Source organism: Humulus lupulus, chromosome 1 (genome assembly GCF_963169125.1).
Source record: "Humulus lupulus chromosome 1, drHumLupu1.1, whole genome shotgun sequence".
Lineage (NCBI taxonomy): Eukaryota > Viridiplantae > Streptophyta > Magnoliopsida > Rosales > Cannabaceae > Humulus > Humulus lupulus.
In genome coordinates, this window is record NC_084793.1 from 289,781,875 (window position 1) to 289,798,158 (window position 16,284).

The 16,284-nt window shown below is 35.9% G+C and overlaps 3 protein-coding genes across 4 annotated transcripts; 2 read left to right on the forward strand and 1 right to left on the reverse strand.

Moving 5' to 3' along the window:
* The first annotated feature begins 514 nt into the window (after positions 1-514).
* LOC133778813 (uncharacterized mitochondrial protein AtMg00810-like) lies at positions 515-1,114 on the forward strand. Its single transcript, XM_062218839.1, has 2 exons — positions 515-865; positions 923-1,114. Exons 1-2 carry the CDS (start codon positions 515-517, stop codon positions 1,112-1,114), a joined length of 543 nt encoding a protein of 180 aa, XP_062074823.1.
* A 9,182-nt stretch (positions 1,115-10,296) lies between these two features.
* On the forward strand, positions 10,297-11,906 carry LOC133809017 (peroxidase 64-like). The gene is made up of 4 exons (XM_062245908.1): positions 10,297-10,565; positions 10,671-10,859; positions 10,972-11,134; positions 11,246-11,906. The coding sequence occupies exons 1-4, from the start codon at positions 10,359-10,361 to the stop codon at positions 11,641-11,643; spliced, it is 957 nt and encodes a 318-aa protein (XP_062101892.1). The 5' UTR covers positions 10,297-10,358; the 3' UTR covers positions 11,644-11,906.
* A 98-nt stretch (positions 11,907-12,004) lies between these two features.
* Positions 12,005-14,336, reverse strand: LOC133809033 (uncharacterized). 2 transcript variants are annotated; one of them, XM_062245909.1, is made up of 7 exons: positions 14,185-14,336; positions 13,991-14,095; positions 13,808-13,894; positions 12,967-13,017; positions 12,611-12,704; positions 12,451-12,535; positions 12,005-12,367 (listed from the first exon to the last, which is right to left on the reverse strand). In XM_062245909.1, exons 1-7 carry the CDS (start codon positions 14,296-14,298, stop codon positions 12,202-12,204), a joined length of 702 nt encoding a protein of 233 aa, XP_062101893.1. In that variant the 5' UTR covers positions 14,299-14,336; the 3' UTR covers positions 12,005-12,201. The 2 variants fall into 2 exon arrangements, with proteins under 2 accessions (XP_062101893.1, XP_062101894.1); XM_062245910.1 differs by lacking the exon at positions 12,967-13,017.
* Between the last annotated feature and the right edge of the window lie 1,948 nt (positions 14,337-16,284).

Sequence of the window (16,284 nt, forward strand, 5' to 3'; positions counted from 1 at the left end):
AAAACCCATATATTGTAAATGCATTTACAAAATAAAGCGTCGTCCAGATGGGTCAATCGAGAGATATAATGCTCGATTAGTAGCTTGTGGTTTTTCTCAAGAATATGGACTAGACTATGATGAAATGTTTAGTCCAGCGGAAAAACTTACAGTTGTACGAAATCTACTTGCAATGGAAACCAACAAAAATTGGAGCTTGTGGCAGATGGATGTGAAGAATGCCTTCTTGTGTGGAGAGTTGGATTGAGAGATTTACATGATTTAACCAAGAGGATTTGAGAGTGGAACTTATTCTAGCTTTGTCTACAAGCTGAGGAAAGCTCTTTATGGATTGAAGTAAGCACCACGAGCGTGGTATGAGAAGATAGCTGAATTTTTAAGCCAAAGTGGTTATGTGATGGCACATGCATATTCTAGCTAATTTGTTAAAGCTAGAGAAGGAAAATTGGCAGTAGTGTTGGTATATGTAGATGATTTGATCATCACTGGAGATGACAAAGGAGAAATTCACCAAATGAGAGAAAATTTATCAGTCTGCTTCCAGATGAATGAGCTTGGAGAGCTCAAACACTTTTTGGGACTAGAGGTCGATTGTACAAAACAAGGGTTGTTTCTTTGTCAACAAAAGTATGCAAGAGACCTACTAGAGAGGTTTGGGATGCTTGACTGTAAACCATTCTCCATACCAATGGAGCCAAATGGGAAAATGTGTGCACACGAAGGAAAAGATTTGGAGGATGCATCCATGTATCGACTGATAGTAGGTACTCTAATCTACTTCACCTTAACCCACCCTGATATTTCCTATGCAGTTGGAGTGATGAATCGATACATGAAAAATCCAAAGAAGTCTCATTTAGAAGTGGTTCGGTGGATACTCAAATATATAAAAGGTACAATAGACTATGGTCTTGTGTACTAGAAGGGTGAAAATTGCAAGCTAGTTGGCTATTGTGATGCTAACTATGCAAGTGATCATGATACTCGTAGATCAACTACAGGGTATATGTTTATGCTTGGATCTGGAATAATTTCTTGGTGTAGTAAGAGACAATCGTCAGTTTCTTTGTCAACAATTGAAGCAGAATACCGAGCAGCAGCAATGGAAGCTTAAGAGAGTACATGGCTGATACAGCTAATGAATGATTTGCACCAACCAATAGATTATGCGATTCCGTTGTGCTATGACAACCACTTAGCAATTCGTTTAGCAGAAAATCCAGTATTTCATGCAAGATCTAAACACGTGGAAGTGCACTATCATTTTCTTCGAGAGAAAGTTCTGCAATACGAGATTTCAATGAGACAAGTCAAGACAGATGAGCAAGTTGCAGACCTATTCACAAACAGCTTGAATATCAGAAAGTTTGAAAACTTTCGTCGTCAACTTGGAGTAGTTCAAAGAATGGGAGATAACATTGAGGGGCAGTGTTAAAATCAATATTAGCTCCTAAATAAAAACTAAATCGAAATTAAGTATATATAATGTGTGGATATTATTAATTAGCCTAATTAAAATATGTGGTTTGTATTTGATAGAATATTTCTTAGACAAAAATAGTTCTAGCAATTAGGAGCCGAAATAACAATGAAAATTCCTCAAATCTTTATTGCAGTAGCTGAAATTGTATAAAAGATCAGCACTTCGAGTGGCTGGTCACTCCTATCAACCTCTTCAAGAGGGTTGAGCTCTCCCCAAAAGTCTACAGACTCAAAAATGAATATCCTCCCCTAGAATAGAACTCCCCCTCCTATTCATAGTTTTCCCCTCCTTAAGTCTAGGCTAATAAAAGACTGACAGTTGGTCTAATTCCTAAACCACTAAAAAAATACAATTAATGACTTGGAATTATTGGCCAATAAAATACAAAAATAATTATAAAGGAATAACCACATACAACTCAACTAAATATCTACTTTCTAATCCTCCTTTGATAGGTGATTTGTACCAAAGGCTTATCATTACCCTTCCCTAAAATCCTCACCTTGTCCTCAAGGTGAAAAGAAGGGTAGCGTGAGGAAATTCCAGCATACTCCTCCCATGTTGACTCAAAATCTAGCAGATTAGTCCATTTAATCAAAACCTCAAAGTCTTCCAGCTTGCCGGATGCAGTGTAGCGATGTTGTAGCAGCTTTTCAAGGGTGCATTGCATCTCCAGTTCCGTTGTCAAGAAAGGTGGTATTGTTGGGGAGAATAAGTTGTTTCCCATTGCCCGACGAAGTTGTGAAACATGAACGACGGGGTGTATTTTTGCGCTTTCAGGGAGCTTGAGTTTGTAGGCCACCTCCCCCACTTTTTGGATTATTTCAAAAGGCCCATAAAATCTGGCAGCAAGCTTTTCATTCCTTCTTTTTGCCAGTGAACATTGCCGGTAAGGTCTAAGCTTTAAAAACACCATGTCTCCAACTTCAGATTCCTCATTTCGACGCTTCAAGTCTGCTTGGGCTTTCATACGCTGTTGGGCACATAGTAGATTCATTCTTAAACTGTCCAGAATTTCTTCTCTATCTTCCAGAATATTATCCACGGCCGAAACTACTAATGCCCGTTTCTTGTAGGGAATAATTGGAGGTGGGTCTCGACCATATAATTCCTTGAATGGTGTACACTTGATAGTTGAATGAAAGGAAGAATTGTAGCAAACTCTGCCCATTCCAACCACTTAGACCATCGCTTTGGCTGCTCATATGTGAAACACCTCAAATATGTCTCAAGGAAACGATTAAGCACTTCAGATTGGTCATCCATCTGTGGATTTTTTTAGGGTTGTGCCCTGTAACTTCATCATGTGACTCCAAAAAAGGCTTATGAAGATGCGATCTCGATATGAAATTATTGACACGGGTGGTCCATGCAATCTGACCACTTCCTTAGTAAATAGGTCAGCTACTGCAATGGCGGTGAAATGGTGCTTTAACTTCATGAAATGGGCATACTTAGATAAGCGATCAATAACCACTAGAATGGTATTCTAGTCATCAAAAGTAGGAAGTCCCTCGATAAAATCCATAGCAACTTCGTCCCAAACTTGTCGTGGCAATGGTATAGGCTGTAGTAAACTCGCAGGTGACGAAGTTAATGTTTTATTTTGTTGGCAAACACTGCTGCACATACTTCGCAACATCCTGTTGCATTCCTTCCCAAAATAATTCAGCCGCAACCCTTTTATATGTTTTTAGCTCCCCGGAAAGTCCACCTATGGGTGTATTATGAAACTCCTCCAAAACTTACTAATAGTGGCTGATTTCTTTGGATGAACCAGCCTATTTTGTAGTACAAGTTATCTTGGTGTAGAGATATATAATGGTGTTGCTGCCCATTTTGCAAGTCATGCTTAATAGTAGAAATGAACTCATCCGCCTCAATTTCTTTGCTCAATTCTGGCCATAAATCCCATTATGTAGTTGAGAATTCATTGAGTGAAGGTTATCCAGGAGGTCTTGATAAGGCGTCTGCTACCCGATTACTTGCTCCACTTTTGTACTCAATTTCAAAGCTTATTCCCATCAATTTTCAAACCCACTTTTGATATTCCGTGCCAATGACTCGTTGCTCCAACAAGTGTTTTAAGCTTTGTTGATCCGTCCTCACAAGGAATTTTTGTCCCATTAAGCACGGACGCCATTTCTGAATAGCATAGACAATGGTCATCAATTCTTTTTCGTAGATAGACTTCTTCCTTGCTTGTACTCCTAAGATTTGACTGTAATAAGCTATGAGATGTTGGCCTTGAATCAAAATAGCCCCAAGCCCGAAACTTGAAGCATCAGTTTCAATAATGAAAGACTTTAAAAAATCAGGAAGTGCCAAGACTGGTATGGTGGTCATGGCTTCCTTTAAAGCTTGGAATGTCGCCTCTGCTTGCTCATTCCAATGAAAACTATCCTTCCGAAGCTGGTCCGTCAATGGTTGGGCGATGTGGGCATACCGGGCTACAAATTTGCGGTAGTATCCGATCAGCCCAAGGAATCCTCTTAAATCTTTTAAAGTTCAGGGCATTTTCCATGCCTTCATTGCTTCAATCTTCTCGAGATCCGCCGCAACCCCATCATTGGAAATAACATGACCCAAGTAAGAGATCGTAGTTTTCCCAAAAGCACACTTCTTTTTGTTGACGAACAGATGGTGTGATTGCAAGGTTGCCAAAACGGTGCTCAAGTGTTCTTCATGTAGAGTTTCAGACCTGCTATACACAAGAATATCATAAAAAAAAAACCAAAATAAATTTACGAAGGAAAGGATGAAATACATCATTCATGAGTGATTGGAAAGTTTCCAGTGCGTTGGTGAGGCCGAAGGGCATGACCAAGAATTCGTAGTGCCCATCATGAGTTCGAAAAGCCGTCTTGTGTATATCATCCACCTTCATGCAGATTTGATGGTACCCGACCTTTTGATCAACTCGGGAAAAGATGCGGGTTCCATGTAGTTCATCTAACAACTCATCAATAACTGGAATTGGGTATTCATCCGGTATGGTGGCACGGTTAAGGGCTCGGTAATCAACGCAAAATCTCCATGAGCCATCTCGTTTCTTTACAAACAAAATCGGGCTGGAAAAAGGACTAGTACTAGGTTGTATTATTCCGGTTGAAAGCATTTCCTCGATTAGTTTCTCAATCTCTCCTTTTTGATAGTGGGGGTACCGATAAGGCCTCACACTCACCGGGTTGGTTCCGTCTTGTAATATGATTCCATGCTCATGGGACCGAATAGGTGGCAGCCCCTTTGGCACCAAGAAAACTTCCTCAAATTCCAACAACACAGCCCGCAAATAAGTTGGAACTTCAGCTACCTCGATCACCTTCCCTTGCTGAATTTCATCGATTTCCACTATGAATCCATGCTTCTCTGATTGAAGAGTTTTATCATTGTTTTTAATGATATTAGAGATCTGCCCAGTGAAGGATCCCCTTTTATGGTGACATTATGTTTGCCCACTTCAAATGCCATTACTTGCCTCTTCCAATAAGTATAGTCATTCCCAAGGTAGATAACCATTGTAGCCCCAATATCACATCCGCACTTTCCAAGTGCATCGGCAAAAAATCATCCCAAATGTCTACTCCTTGGAAATGAACATTCACATTTCGACACACTCCTTCATTCCTTACAGACTCACCATTGCCCATAGTCACTCCATACTTCCCTATGGCTGTTATGGGTATGTTCATCTTGGCAATCAATTCTTTTGAGAGAAAATTATGGGTGGCTCCTGGATCAATCATAATGACCATTGGTTGGGCACCTATATTCCCTCTGAGCTTAAGAGTTTTAGTGGTTGACATTCCTGCCACAGATTGCATTAACACCTCGGTTCCTTCATCAAGTTCCATTGAATTTAATGTGGGGTTAGCCTCGATTTCTGCCTCAGCCTCCTCCTTGTTGTCTGTGTCCTCTTGTTCCTCATCTCCCACCATTAACACATTCAAATCTCTCTTTTTGCACCGATGACCAGGTTTCCATTTATCATCACATTGAATACATAGCCCGTTTTCCCGTTTTAGCTGAATCTGGGCCTCCGTCAACCTCTTAACTTCTGCCCCAGATTTGTTGTATGTCGTTTTGCCAACTTCATGATGGAAGTTCGTTGTGGAGGTGGTTAAATGGGTCCTCAAAGTCTACCCCGATTTGAACTTGCTCCCGTTTGCCAATTTCATCTTTTCGTTAATGGCTTGAGCCAACTCCATCGCCACATCAAGATTTTGGGGTCGTAGAAGTCGCAACTCGCTACAGACTATCGAGTTCAGTCTGTTCATGAAGGTGCCCAATTGTATTTCCATGGATATGTTATCCAATGGTGCCAATAACTTGATGAATTGCTTCCGGTATTCCCCCATGGTGCCTTCCTACCAAGAACTGGTCGTATAATGTTCCCGCTTGGGTGTCTCGAAAGTGCCGCAAAATCAAATGCTTCATATCTTCCCAACTAAGGATGGCCCTTTTTTGTGTTCATATTGATACCAAAGAAGTGCATCCTCCACGAAAGAGATGAAGGAAGCTTCCACCTTTTCGCTGTCCTCGTAATTGTGGTAGGAGAAAAAATGCTCAGCTTGCATAATCCACTCATCGGGGTTCTCACCATCAAACGAGGCCATCTTTAATTTCTTTAGTCGTTGCTCGTGTCGGAATTGCTGCTGCCCAGAATATTCTGGTTGGAAGTATCCCTGCGATTGGATGTTCATGCCAGAATGATGAGCCCCCGTCCCCTGTTCTTGCTTTGACCCGATTCTCCGTCGGTGGGACAATGGGGATTTGCACGCGATTCTGGTCTTGGGGTCGTCGGAATCTGGGTCGACCCCCCAGCAACACCGGCCTGACTTACCCGTGGTTCTTGGTCCCTTCTTGATGCTTATTGGGTTTCCAAAAATAATTGGAATTGCTGTTGCAATTGTTGTTGAAGCTGGAGTTGGAGATTCTTGCCCATTTCTTGAATTATCTCCTTCATCGAGCCCACTTCAGCCCTCAACGTGTGAACCTCCTCCTCCAATGACTTGTCGGATACTTCCTTCTCTGTTGGTTTCTTTGGAGCCATGTCCGCAGTTCACCGCACCAAATTGATAAAATATTTCTTAGACAAAAATAGTTCTAACAATTAGGAGCCAAAATAACAATGAAAATTCATCAAATCTTTATTGCAGTAGCCTCAACTGTACAAAAGATCAGCACTTCAAGTGGCTGGTCACTCCTATCAACCTCTTCAAGAGGGTTGAGCTCTCCCCAAAAGTCTACAAACTCAAAAATGAATATCCTCCCCTAGAATAGAACTCCCCCTCCTATTTATAGTCTTCCCCTCTTTGAGTCTAGGCTAATAAAAGACTGACAGCTGGTCTAATTCCTAAACCACTAAAAAAATATAATTAATGACTTGGCATTATTGGCCAATAAAATACAACTCTATGGCAAACAATTATAAGGGAATAACCACATACAACTCAACCGAATATCTAATTTCTAATCCTCCTTTGATAGGTGATTCGTACCAAAGGCTTATCAGTCTTTAATTCTTATAGAAACATCGAGAATGTAAAAACCAAATATGACTAGAAATCTTACATATATATATATATATATATATATAAAAGGTTGTAGTCTTGCTATTGAGAGTTTTCTGTTGTGTCTCCAATTTTGTGTGAATCTCTTTTTAAAGATATAAAATTTAGAATTATTTATTCTAAATTTCTTTCAACAGCTTGGTGGGTGATGGATTTGTTTTGATCTCTGGAATCAACCTTGTATCCTTTGGCTTAGTTTCTATGAATTATTGCAAGTGATGGAATTTGTAAGATTTTTTGTATTAAAAGACTCAAAGACAATGCCAAACTTGTTGATTAATAGAACTAGAGTTAGAGACAGGAAAAATCATCAACATTTTTAGTAAAGAGATGGCAAAGAAGTTTTTTAATATTCAAAGTCCTCCCCATCTGATGGTTGATGAAGTAGTTTGGAAGAATTCAAAGTTAAGGACCTTTTTGGTGAAAGGTGGTCACTTAAGAAATGAGATTTAACAGTAGAAACTCTATTTGGAACTCAATTTGGGGACCCAAGAATCGTCCTAGAATGAACTAAATAATCTAAAGAGCTACTACTGAGATCCTACCCACCAATGACACAAAGCATGTCATCTCTGTATGGGGAGTTTTGATATGTTATTCATATCTTCAAGGAGTGCTCTTCTGCTAGAGTTCTGTGGTTTGTCATGCCATACCCAATCCGAGTTAAGGAAGCTACATATTCTACTCTGTCTGAGTTTCTGGTTTCGCTTTTGGAGCAATTTGCAGGTCATGAGAAGGATGATTTTATTGTTTATGCTACTATTTTGTTTGATGTTTTGTGGAGGAAAAGAAACCAAGCTCTTAAATTGAATTCTCAGCTGGATATTATGGCCATTAGAAAGGATATAGTGGCTAGATATCAAGAATTTTCTTGGGCTGTGGCAGCAACATAGAGAATGTATATAGTTGGATATAGTTTGAGTTACACAAGCGTGTCCCGGCTTGGTCCTTAAGGGGTTTATCTCATGTCATTTTAGAGATTATGTCTTCTTTTTTTTTCGTAGCTGTAATGTTGCAAGATGGGCTAGACTTAATAGTATATCTAGTTTTTGTAATCGAAGGGAGGGAGGGGTCCTTGTTGAATTGCCTACAGTTTTTTTTTTTTTTTTTTTTTTAGCATTAAGAAAAAGAAAAAGTTCCAAGGCGAGCACTATATGGATGGTTTAATAATTGTGTATGAGCCAACGTTAATCATTGATCAAGTATATGCATGGACTAACATGAAATAAAAATAGATTGAAACTAAATATATGTCTAAAAACCACTAAAAACATACTAAAAGATTATCTTAATGTGTATAGGTGACATTGTGTCATTGTAGCTTCATGCTTAGATTAAAGCTCAACATGATCTACATAATTGGCACAATTCTAGTGTGTAATCTTAATTAGTTGCCCTAATCTTCTTGATAGGCTTACAGCTCTATGGGAGTGGCTGCCACTCCAAATCTCCAACCATCCCTCCCACCATAAGATATTTGAAATTCTTGTGATTCTATTTAACTAAAATATTTACTGTTTCACCTCCTAAAAATTAAGAGATTCCACTTCAATCAACGGTCGAATTTGTAAAAAACTTTTACCAAAACTAACAAATGCTTGTATAATTATGAAATAGTCCAATTAAAATCAAACATAATTATGTAGTTAAGTGGTGGAATAATAGAATTTGTTCTTCTTTATCTCCAAAATGTGGGTCTCTCTATTTTTTTTTTCTTTTGATCATAGGCGTCATAATCTTGAAACAAAATCATGATCTTTCACTGTGATTTCTTTTCTTTTCTTTTCTTTTTCTCTTTTTTGTTAATTTGAATAAACAAAATTTATTATACTTGAACATATGCAATGAACACAAACAGCAAAAAGTAGGGAACATGGTGGCTGTGGGATTAAAGTTCACTAATTATGGCTCATTTCTAGGCCTGTAGACTTTCTTTTGCTACCCAACAAAGTTAAGCCTTGAAAAATAAGCTTTTTACAACACTAATAACAAACTTTGATGGCTCAATCCTAACTACTTTCCAGGCATATCCCTTTCGATGCTGTGGGTGTCCATAATGGATTTGTTTTGTTGTTCATGATGTGTATGAGAATTTTTCTGCTTGCTTCTATCAAAGATTTATATTGGTACCACACCAAAAAAAAGTACCCCTGTGTACAATAGATCTTAAATTTACAGTACTTTTAGATCTGGTTTGGTGGAGGTAATATGATAATAATATTGTACTACCGATAAAGCCCTAGTGAAAGAGTAAGAAAATTATAAATATTTGTCTCACATATAACCTTTGAATTTTTTCACATTTGAGGTTAAATCTTACTATATGTATTTTGCACTTAATTTTGTGTACTAAAGTATTTAATGTACTTTCAACTTTGTTTTATAATCAGACAATTGTGGATGAATGAAATTCATCCTGAACAAATTCCAAATTAAACTATTATAAATTTTTCGATGAGACTAAATTATTCTATTCTAAATGAATTAATGTGGAAATTAAGTTAATATTTCTAATATGTATTTTAATTTCATAATCAAAATAGATTAGAAAAGCCAATTCTACCATTCTCTCCGACCACATGGCCATAAGGTAAAGAAAAATGAATCATTGATAGCTTTTACTGACCATGAAGCATGGCGAAATAGCTGTTGAAACTGTTACAAGATTAGATTAGTGATGGTGCATGTAATGTCATTCAAAAAAGTTCATTTTTTTCATCTATCTTTAGTTGTGTAGTGATTAAGGGAAGGAAAAGTGTAAGCATTCCATATGATCATAATTCTATGCACCAGCTAAAAGCCAGCAAGAGTATATTTCTCATATTTTTCTTGTATTTTTATCATGATGTCTCCGACGCATGAGCAACTCAATTATTAGTACCTTCATCATCAAGAAACTAGTCCAACAAGAATTATAGATGTAACTACATTAGTTCACTGTATTTCTTAATTTACAACACAAAATTAGTACGTTACTCCAACTTTATATGATCAATATATGGTACCATACATAATTAGAGAAATTATAAGCAATCAATTTTAATTTTTAAGACGGCTTGATGGGAATATTAGAGGTTGCATGTAGTGATGTGATACGGATTGTCTTTTAGTCTTAATTATCAGGATGTTTTGCTTCATTGATACTACTCTTTTAACTAATTCAACGTCTGGGCCACCTTCATTGTTTCAATCACCATAATGATCACTTTTTCTCTGTATAAATACCCTTTTGATCCTGATTACTTTCCCATAAGCAAAGCTAAAAGAGAGACAGCAATCACAGTAGTAACGGAGTTCCAAGTATGGCTTTTGGTGTTGCACTCTTCTCTTCACTTCTCATCCTTTCAGTGTTTTTCTCAGGGGTTCATGCACTCGACTGGAATTATTATGCAAAAACTTGCCCAAATGTAGATTCAATCGTCACTAACGCGGTCAAGGCTGCAGTTTCCAGAGACAAAACTATCCCTGCCACACTCCTCCGGATGCATTTCCATGATTGTTTCATAAGGGTAATACTGTCGAGGAATTTTACAGTCAAATGTAGCTTTCACCCTTAACTTTGCAGTCTAACCTAAGTTCTCTCCCATGTTTCTGATTTGTTCTTTTTCTTATAGGGTTGCGATGGTTCGGTGTTGTTAGACTCGAAGGGGAACAACAAAGCTGAGAAAGACGCGACACCAAATCTTTCTCTGCATGGATTTTTTGTCATTGACAATGCAAAGAAAGCAGTGGAAAAGGCCTGTCCTGGTGTGGTGTCTTGTGCTGATATATTGGCTATGGCAGCAAGGGATGCTGTTGTGTTGGTAAGCTAACAAACTCAGTATTACTAGTAATCATGCAAGGGCAGTTTACTGTAACAGCAAAGAAGAATGTTAAGTTTAAAATCTTACTCACATTATCACCTCATCTTTGCAGTCTGGGGGTCCAAACTGGTATGTGCCAAAAGGGAGGAAAGACGGGAGAATATCAAGGGCTAGTGAAACCAGCACATTGCCATCTCCAGCCTTCAACTTAGCTCAGCTGCAGCAGAGCTTTGGTCAAAGAGGTCTTTCATTGGAAGATCTAGCAGCTCTTTCAGGTAAGCCAAATCCACAGCCCAAAAGTTGGCAAGTCTCCATTAGCCTTCTTTACTCTGCTTATCTGATTCTTCTTTAGATGTAATCTCATGAGGCTTTCGACTCATCTGCAGGAGCGCACACTCTAGGATTTTCCCACTGTGCCTCGTTCCAAAACAGAATCCACAACTTCAGCGCCACACACGATGTTGACCCAAATTTACATCCAACTTTTGCATCAAAGTTGAAGGGTAAGTGTCCACTTCATAACAAGGCGAAGAATGCCGGTGTCCCCATGGATCCTTCTTCAAAAACTTTTGACAACACCTACTACCAGTTAATCTTGCAGAGGAAAACCCTCTTCGCTTCAGACCACTCTTTGCTTGAACTTCCTAAAACTAAAGAGCTGGTTTACAGGTTTGCTAGGTCAAAGAATGACTTCTGGCAGGCTTTCGTGAAGTCCATTACTAAGATGGGTAGCATCAGTGGTAGTGGACAGGAAATTAGGAAAGATTGCAGGGTAGTAAATTAAGGGTTTTTTTCTCGGTTGTGGTGAATTACTGAGATCAGGGGTAATCATAAAATTGATCTTTCTGTAATAAGAGGTTATGTGAACAGGAATAACACCCTGTTGGACGATGAGAACTAAGCTATTTTGTTAGTGATAAAAGTACTGATATTCAATATTCCAATGTCAGGAATTAAAAGGTTTATAAAACCAGTACTGTAAAAATTTACAAAGATGGTGAAAAATGAAGTTATAAAAAAAATATTATATTCCTATGTTATCTATAACTGAATGATCTTAATCTTCATTTTTTTTTCCTTTTTTCCTACTTCTTACTTGCTTTAACCAGAAAGACAAGGCAACCAAAAAATAATTGAAAACCCAATTGCAGCAAGAATTAAAAGAATTTACAGCTTTCTTTCATTAGCTAGTTTAATATAAAGAAATACTGTTGTTAACAAGTAAAATGAGCAGGAGATGTCAATATTATTATACAAGTGTGGATGAACTAACAACATTTCCATCTACCATTAGGAGAGCCATCCATATGAAATATAAATATGAAACAAAGATCTTAAGTGACTAAACTTTAAGCTCACTCACTTCAGTATTTAGAACAATCTCTGCCAATTGAAGGTTGCCACTAAGCCCAGACACCTTCTGAGATGGCATGAATGAAAAGCTGTCTAGAAGCTTGACGCACTTCAATCCCCACTTCACCATCAAGAACTCAATAAGATGATGCCCACTGCATGTAATTTGAGAAGCACTTAAAGGAAGAAAACAAAAAATATATATAAATCTAAAAGAAATGCGCACCACAGGAAATACCTTCTATTATGATATGTTGTTATGAATACAGCCCCAGGAGAGCTTTGGAGCAAAAAAGTGACAGTTGCAAAGAGATCATCGAAGGCTACCACCACAAATAAAACATTTTAGTTCACACTGTAAGATGATAGAGGGAAAGGGTTAAGAAAAATTATCCTACCGCCGGTGTCATATAATACATCAGCACCAAGAATAATTGATGGAGACAAGCTAAATATAGATGCATCCCAAACCCCCCACGTCAATCCCAATATCTGCAAAACAAAACAAAACTTAATTTTTCAGAAGCACTTCAAAAAACCATGACAAAAAAAAATTATAAAATTCGTCAAAACTGTTCCACAAGATGTTGTATGAGCTAGCAATGAGGATCAGTCAATTAGAGGCAGAGGGAAGAGAAAGAAAACATTCAAATGTAAACAATTAAGGTATGAACAAGAGGGGTTTTTTTCCCCTTTAAAAAAAATATCAAAAAACATGAACATTTGAACACACATATAAATGAAGATGGCTTACATTACAGTTAAGCTCATTCAAGTGACACATTCTTCTCATGTTGTCCAGCACCTTCCATACAAAGCAACGAGGCAATAAGTGACAAAATATCAACAATGTTGGCATGACAATGACCAACAACAATCAAGCCCAGCCATATACGAAGAATGAGAAAGGGAAATACAAAAGGGAGCTTATTTATCAATTGGGTTGAAGGAAGAGAAGATACAAAGAAAAAAGAGATATATTACCTAGAAAACGAAAGAAGAGAGTCAGTTGGTATACAAGAAAGGAAAGAAGACCAAACTCCTCTATTTTATTCTGTAGGAAGAAGAAGTACAAGCCACAGTAGATGTTATTTAAAGAATCACTCTATTTAAATTCATCCAGCAATCTCTTACTCTAGTTCTCTCTCACCAAACACTCTAAGGCTATCTTTGGTAGAAGGAAGTGAGAATAAGAAGAAAATAAATGCATATTACCAATGCAAGGAAAGGGGAGAAGGAGAAAATTACCCTTGTCTCGATGCATTTGGTATGAAATGAATGAGAGAATACCAAAATAAGTAGAAAAAGAAATGAGAAATTTTAGTAATGGAATAAAACAGCCATTTGAAGGGATAATTCTCTCCTAAAATAGTCTCAATATTGGAAATGAGGATTTAAAATCCATTGCCTAAACCCTTCCCTCCAAAAATCTTTCCTCCCAACCAACCACTCATCTCGAAATCCATCCAATAATCTCATCACCCAGCCCCTCTCTTTCCTTCCACTTCTCAGTCCAACCAAACACACACTCTAAAATATGTATATAACAAGAGAAATGAACGACTAGGAATAAGAAAATAATGGAGATAGAATACCTCTAATCCATTGGCATGATCAGTGAGAGTGACATTTGCACCAACTTTGGCTGCCACCAAGCCTGGCAACGAAGTCCCAGCTCCCAGCTGCAAAGCTAACAAGTTTTCCACAAAAATTAGTTAAAACCCAAATGCACAGATTATCTATATCTGCAATTTTAACCAGAGGAGGAGAGAAATCACCTCAACTACAGAAGCTCCAGAAAATCGGAGTCTTTGTTGCCAAACGTACTCGGCTAGGACTACACAACACGGCCACACGAATTGGCCATAGTCTTCCTTGATGTTCTGAAGACAAAATACACAAAGTTGTAAGATTTTTTTTACACACAAAACACATTCATGGCTGATACGGAGTTCGTAGAAATGATTATAACCTCGATTATGGCGATAGAATAGGATGGTTCGTCTCCAAAATAATGACGAGATATCGTCGTCATCAGGCCATCGGCCGATTCGACTGATTTGCTGCCTTCTTCTTCTTCTTCCATTCTCTCTAATTCTAAGAACTCTTTTTGTTCAGCACTACAAAGATACAAACAAAACTAAAAGCTCGAAATTTTATACCCAAAAAGATGACATTTTCAAATGGACATGAAAATTGTGGTATTTTTGTAAACAATAATGACCAAAGAAACCTAACCCCCAAGCTTCTGTCCTGTATTTTGTGTCATTATTAAAAAAGATGAAAATATGTAATTTAATTTAATTTTTCAAATTGTTTTTATTTTTAATTTTAATTTACTTTATTTTATTTTAAGCTGTTTCATTTAATTAAAATTTGATTTTTGTTATTTATTTAAGCTTTTAGTTAATAAATAATTAATTATTTAAGCTTTTAAGAAGTACACCAATCAAAAACAGTGATATATGTTAATCATCTCATCACTTAGAGTGGAAAAAAAGTTATTTTTTTTCTTAAATACATATTTATTTTGTTTTTTTTTTAATTTTTTACGATTCCTAATTTTTTTTTTTCAAAAATACATACTCAAGTTTAAAAAATATGATTTTCAAAATTTCATAAAAGAAAAAATAACTAGAAAACAACTTAGTGCACCGACTCAGAATAAACTAAAATAAAAATAAATAAAACAATAAATATAAGAAACAACTAAACATTAACCTAAATAAACCTAAAAAAACATGAAAATAATACAAAAAAAATCAAAACCGTAAAAATATAAAAATTTCATTGAAATCGTAAAATTGAAAAAAAAAATATTTAACCATAAAAATGTAATTTTTTAGCACACTTAAATATTTTTTATAAAAATCTCAAAATAAATTGTCGTAAAAATATAAATATTTATGTATAATTTTTAGCATAACCAATAAACTTATGCCACAAATATTCCAAATAAAAAAAATTCAAAACTTACCTCAAAAATGATATTTTGAAATAGACATGAAAAATTGTGGTATTGTTGTTAATAATAAAGATCTTCGCATTATGAACCCATTTTATTTTAGAGATATTTAACAGAAAATAATTAATTTTGTTAAAAAAATTACATTTTTACGGTCATATTTTTTTTTTCAATTTTATGATTTAAGAAATTTTTTATATTTATAAGATTTTGAATTTTTCTCTTTTTTTGTGTTGTTTTCACGTTATTTTTAGTTTTTTAATGTTTAGTTAATCTGATATATATATATTTTTATAGTGTATTTTTGGTTGATACATTTAGTTGTTTTTCTTAAATTATATTTTTATAATTATGAAACTTTAAAAATCATATTTTTAAAATTTTGAATAAGTATTTTGAAAGAAAAAAAAATAAGAACATTAGAAAGGTAAAAACATATGCATTTAAAAAAAACTATTTTTTTACCCATTTTATTATTTTCTTATCTTTTTTCGTACACAAAAGTTATCAAAAAATTTTTAAAAGAACTTTTGCAAATTTAAAGTTATTTAGAATAATAAATAAAAGAGTGTAATACAATAACATATGAATTGTCACCTCATAATTAATTAATGATACATCATAATACTTATTAAATCTAAATAAGTATTATTGATTCCACCAATAGCCAAATTAATAAATGAATAATTACATCTTCCACCGTAGTATAAAAAAAAATTCGTTTTATACGGTAAGTTCAATAAATTACAAAAATACGGCTAGAAAAAGCTCTATATATATGTGTTTAACGCCCAAAATGTGACTACACTAAGCGGTGGTTGTAGTATAATCGGGCGGTCGATCCACAAGGAGGTAACCTAAAATCAAAAGGTTAGTAGAAAATAACACAAAAAGTTAGTAACAAGAAGTAAATAAAATTGTAAATGGAAAGAGGTTTGAGATTTTGGTATTGTATTTTTGATAAAGTGATGAAATGAGATAAGTGAAATAAATGTAAGATGTAATCAAGAGTTTGAGAAAATGAAAGGTTTCAAGAATCATCCATATGCTTGTTTAGTTACTTGGTTACTTGATTTACAAAAATACACAAGTAAATAGTTCACATCC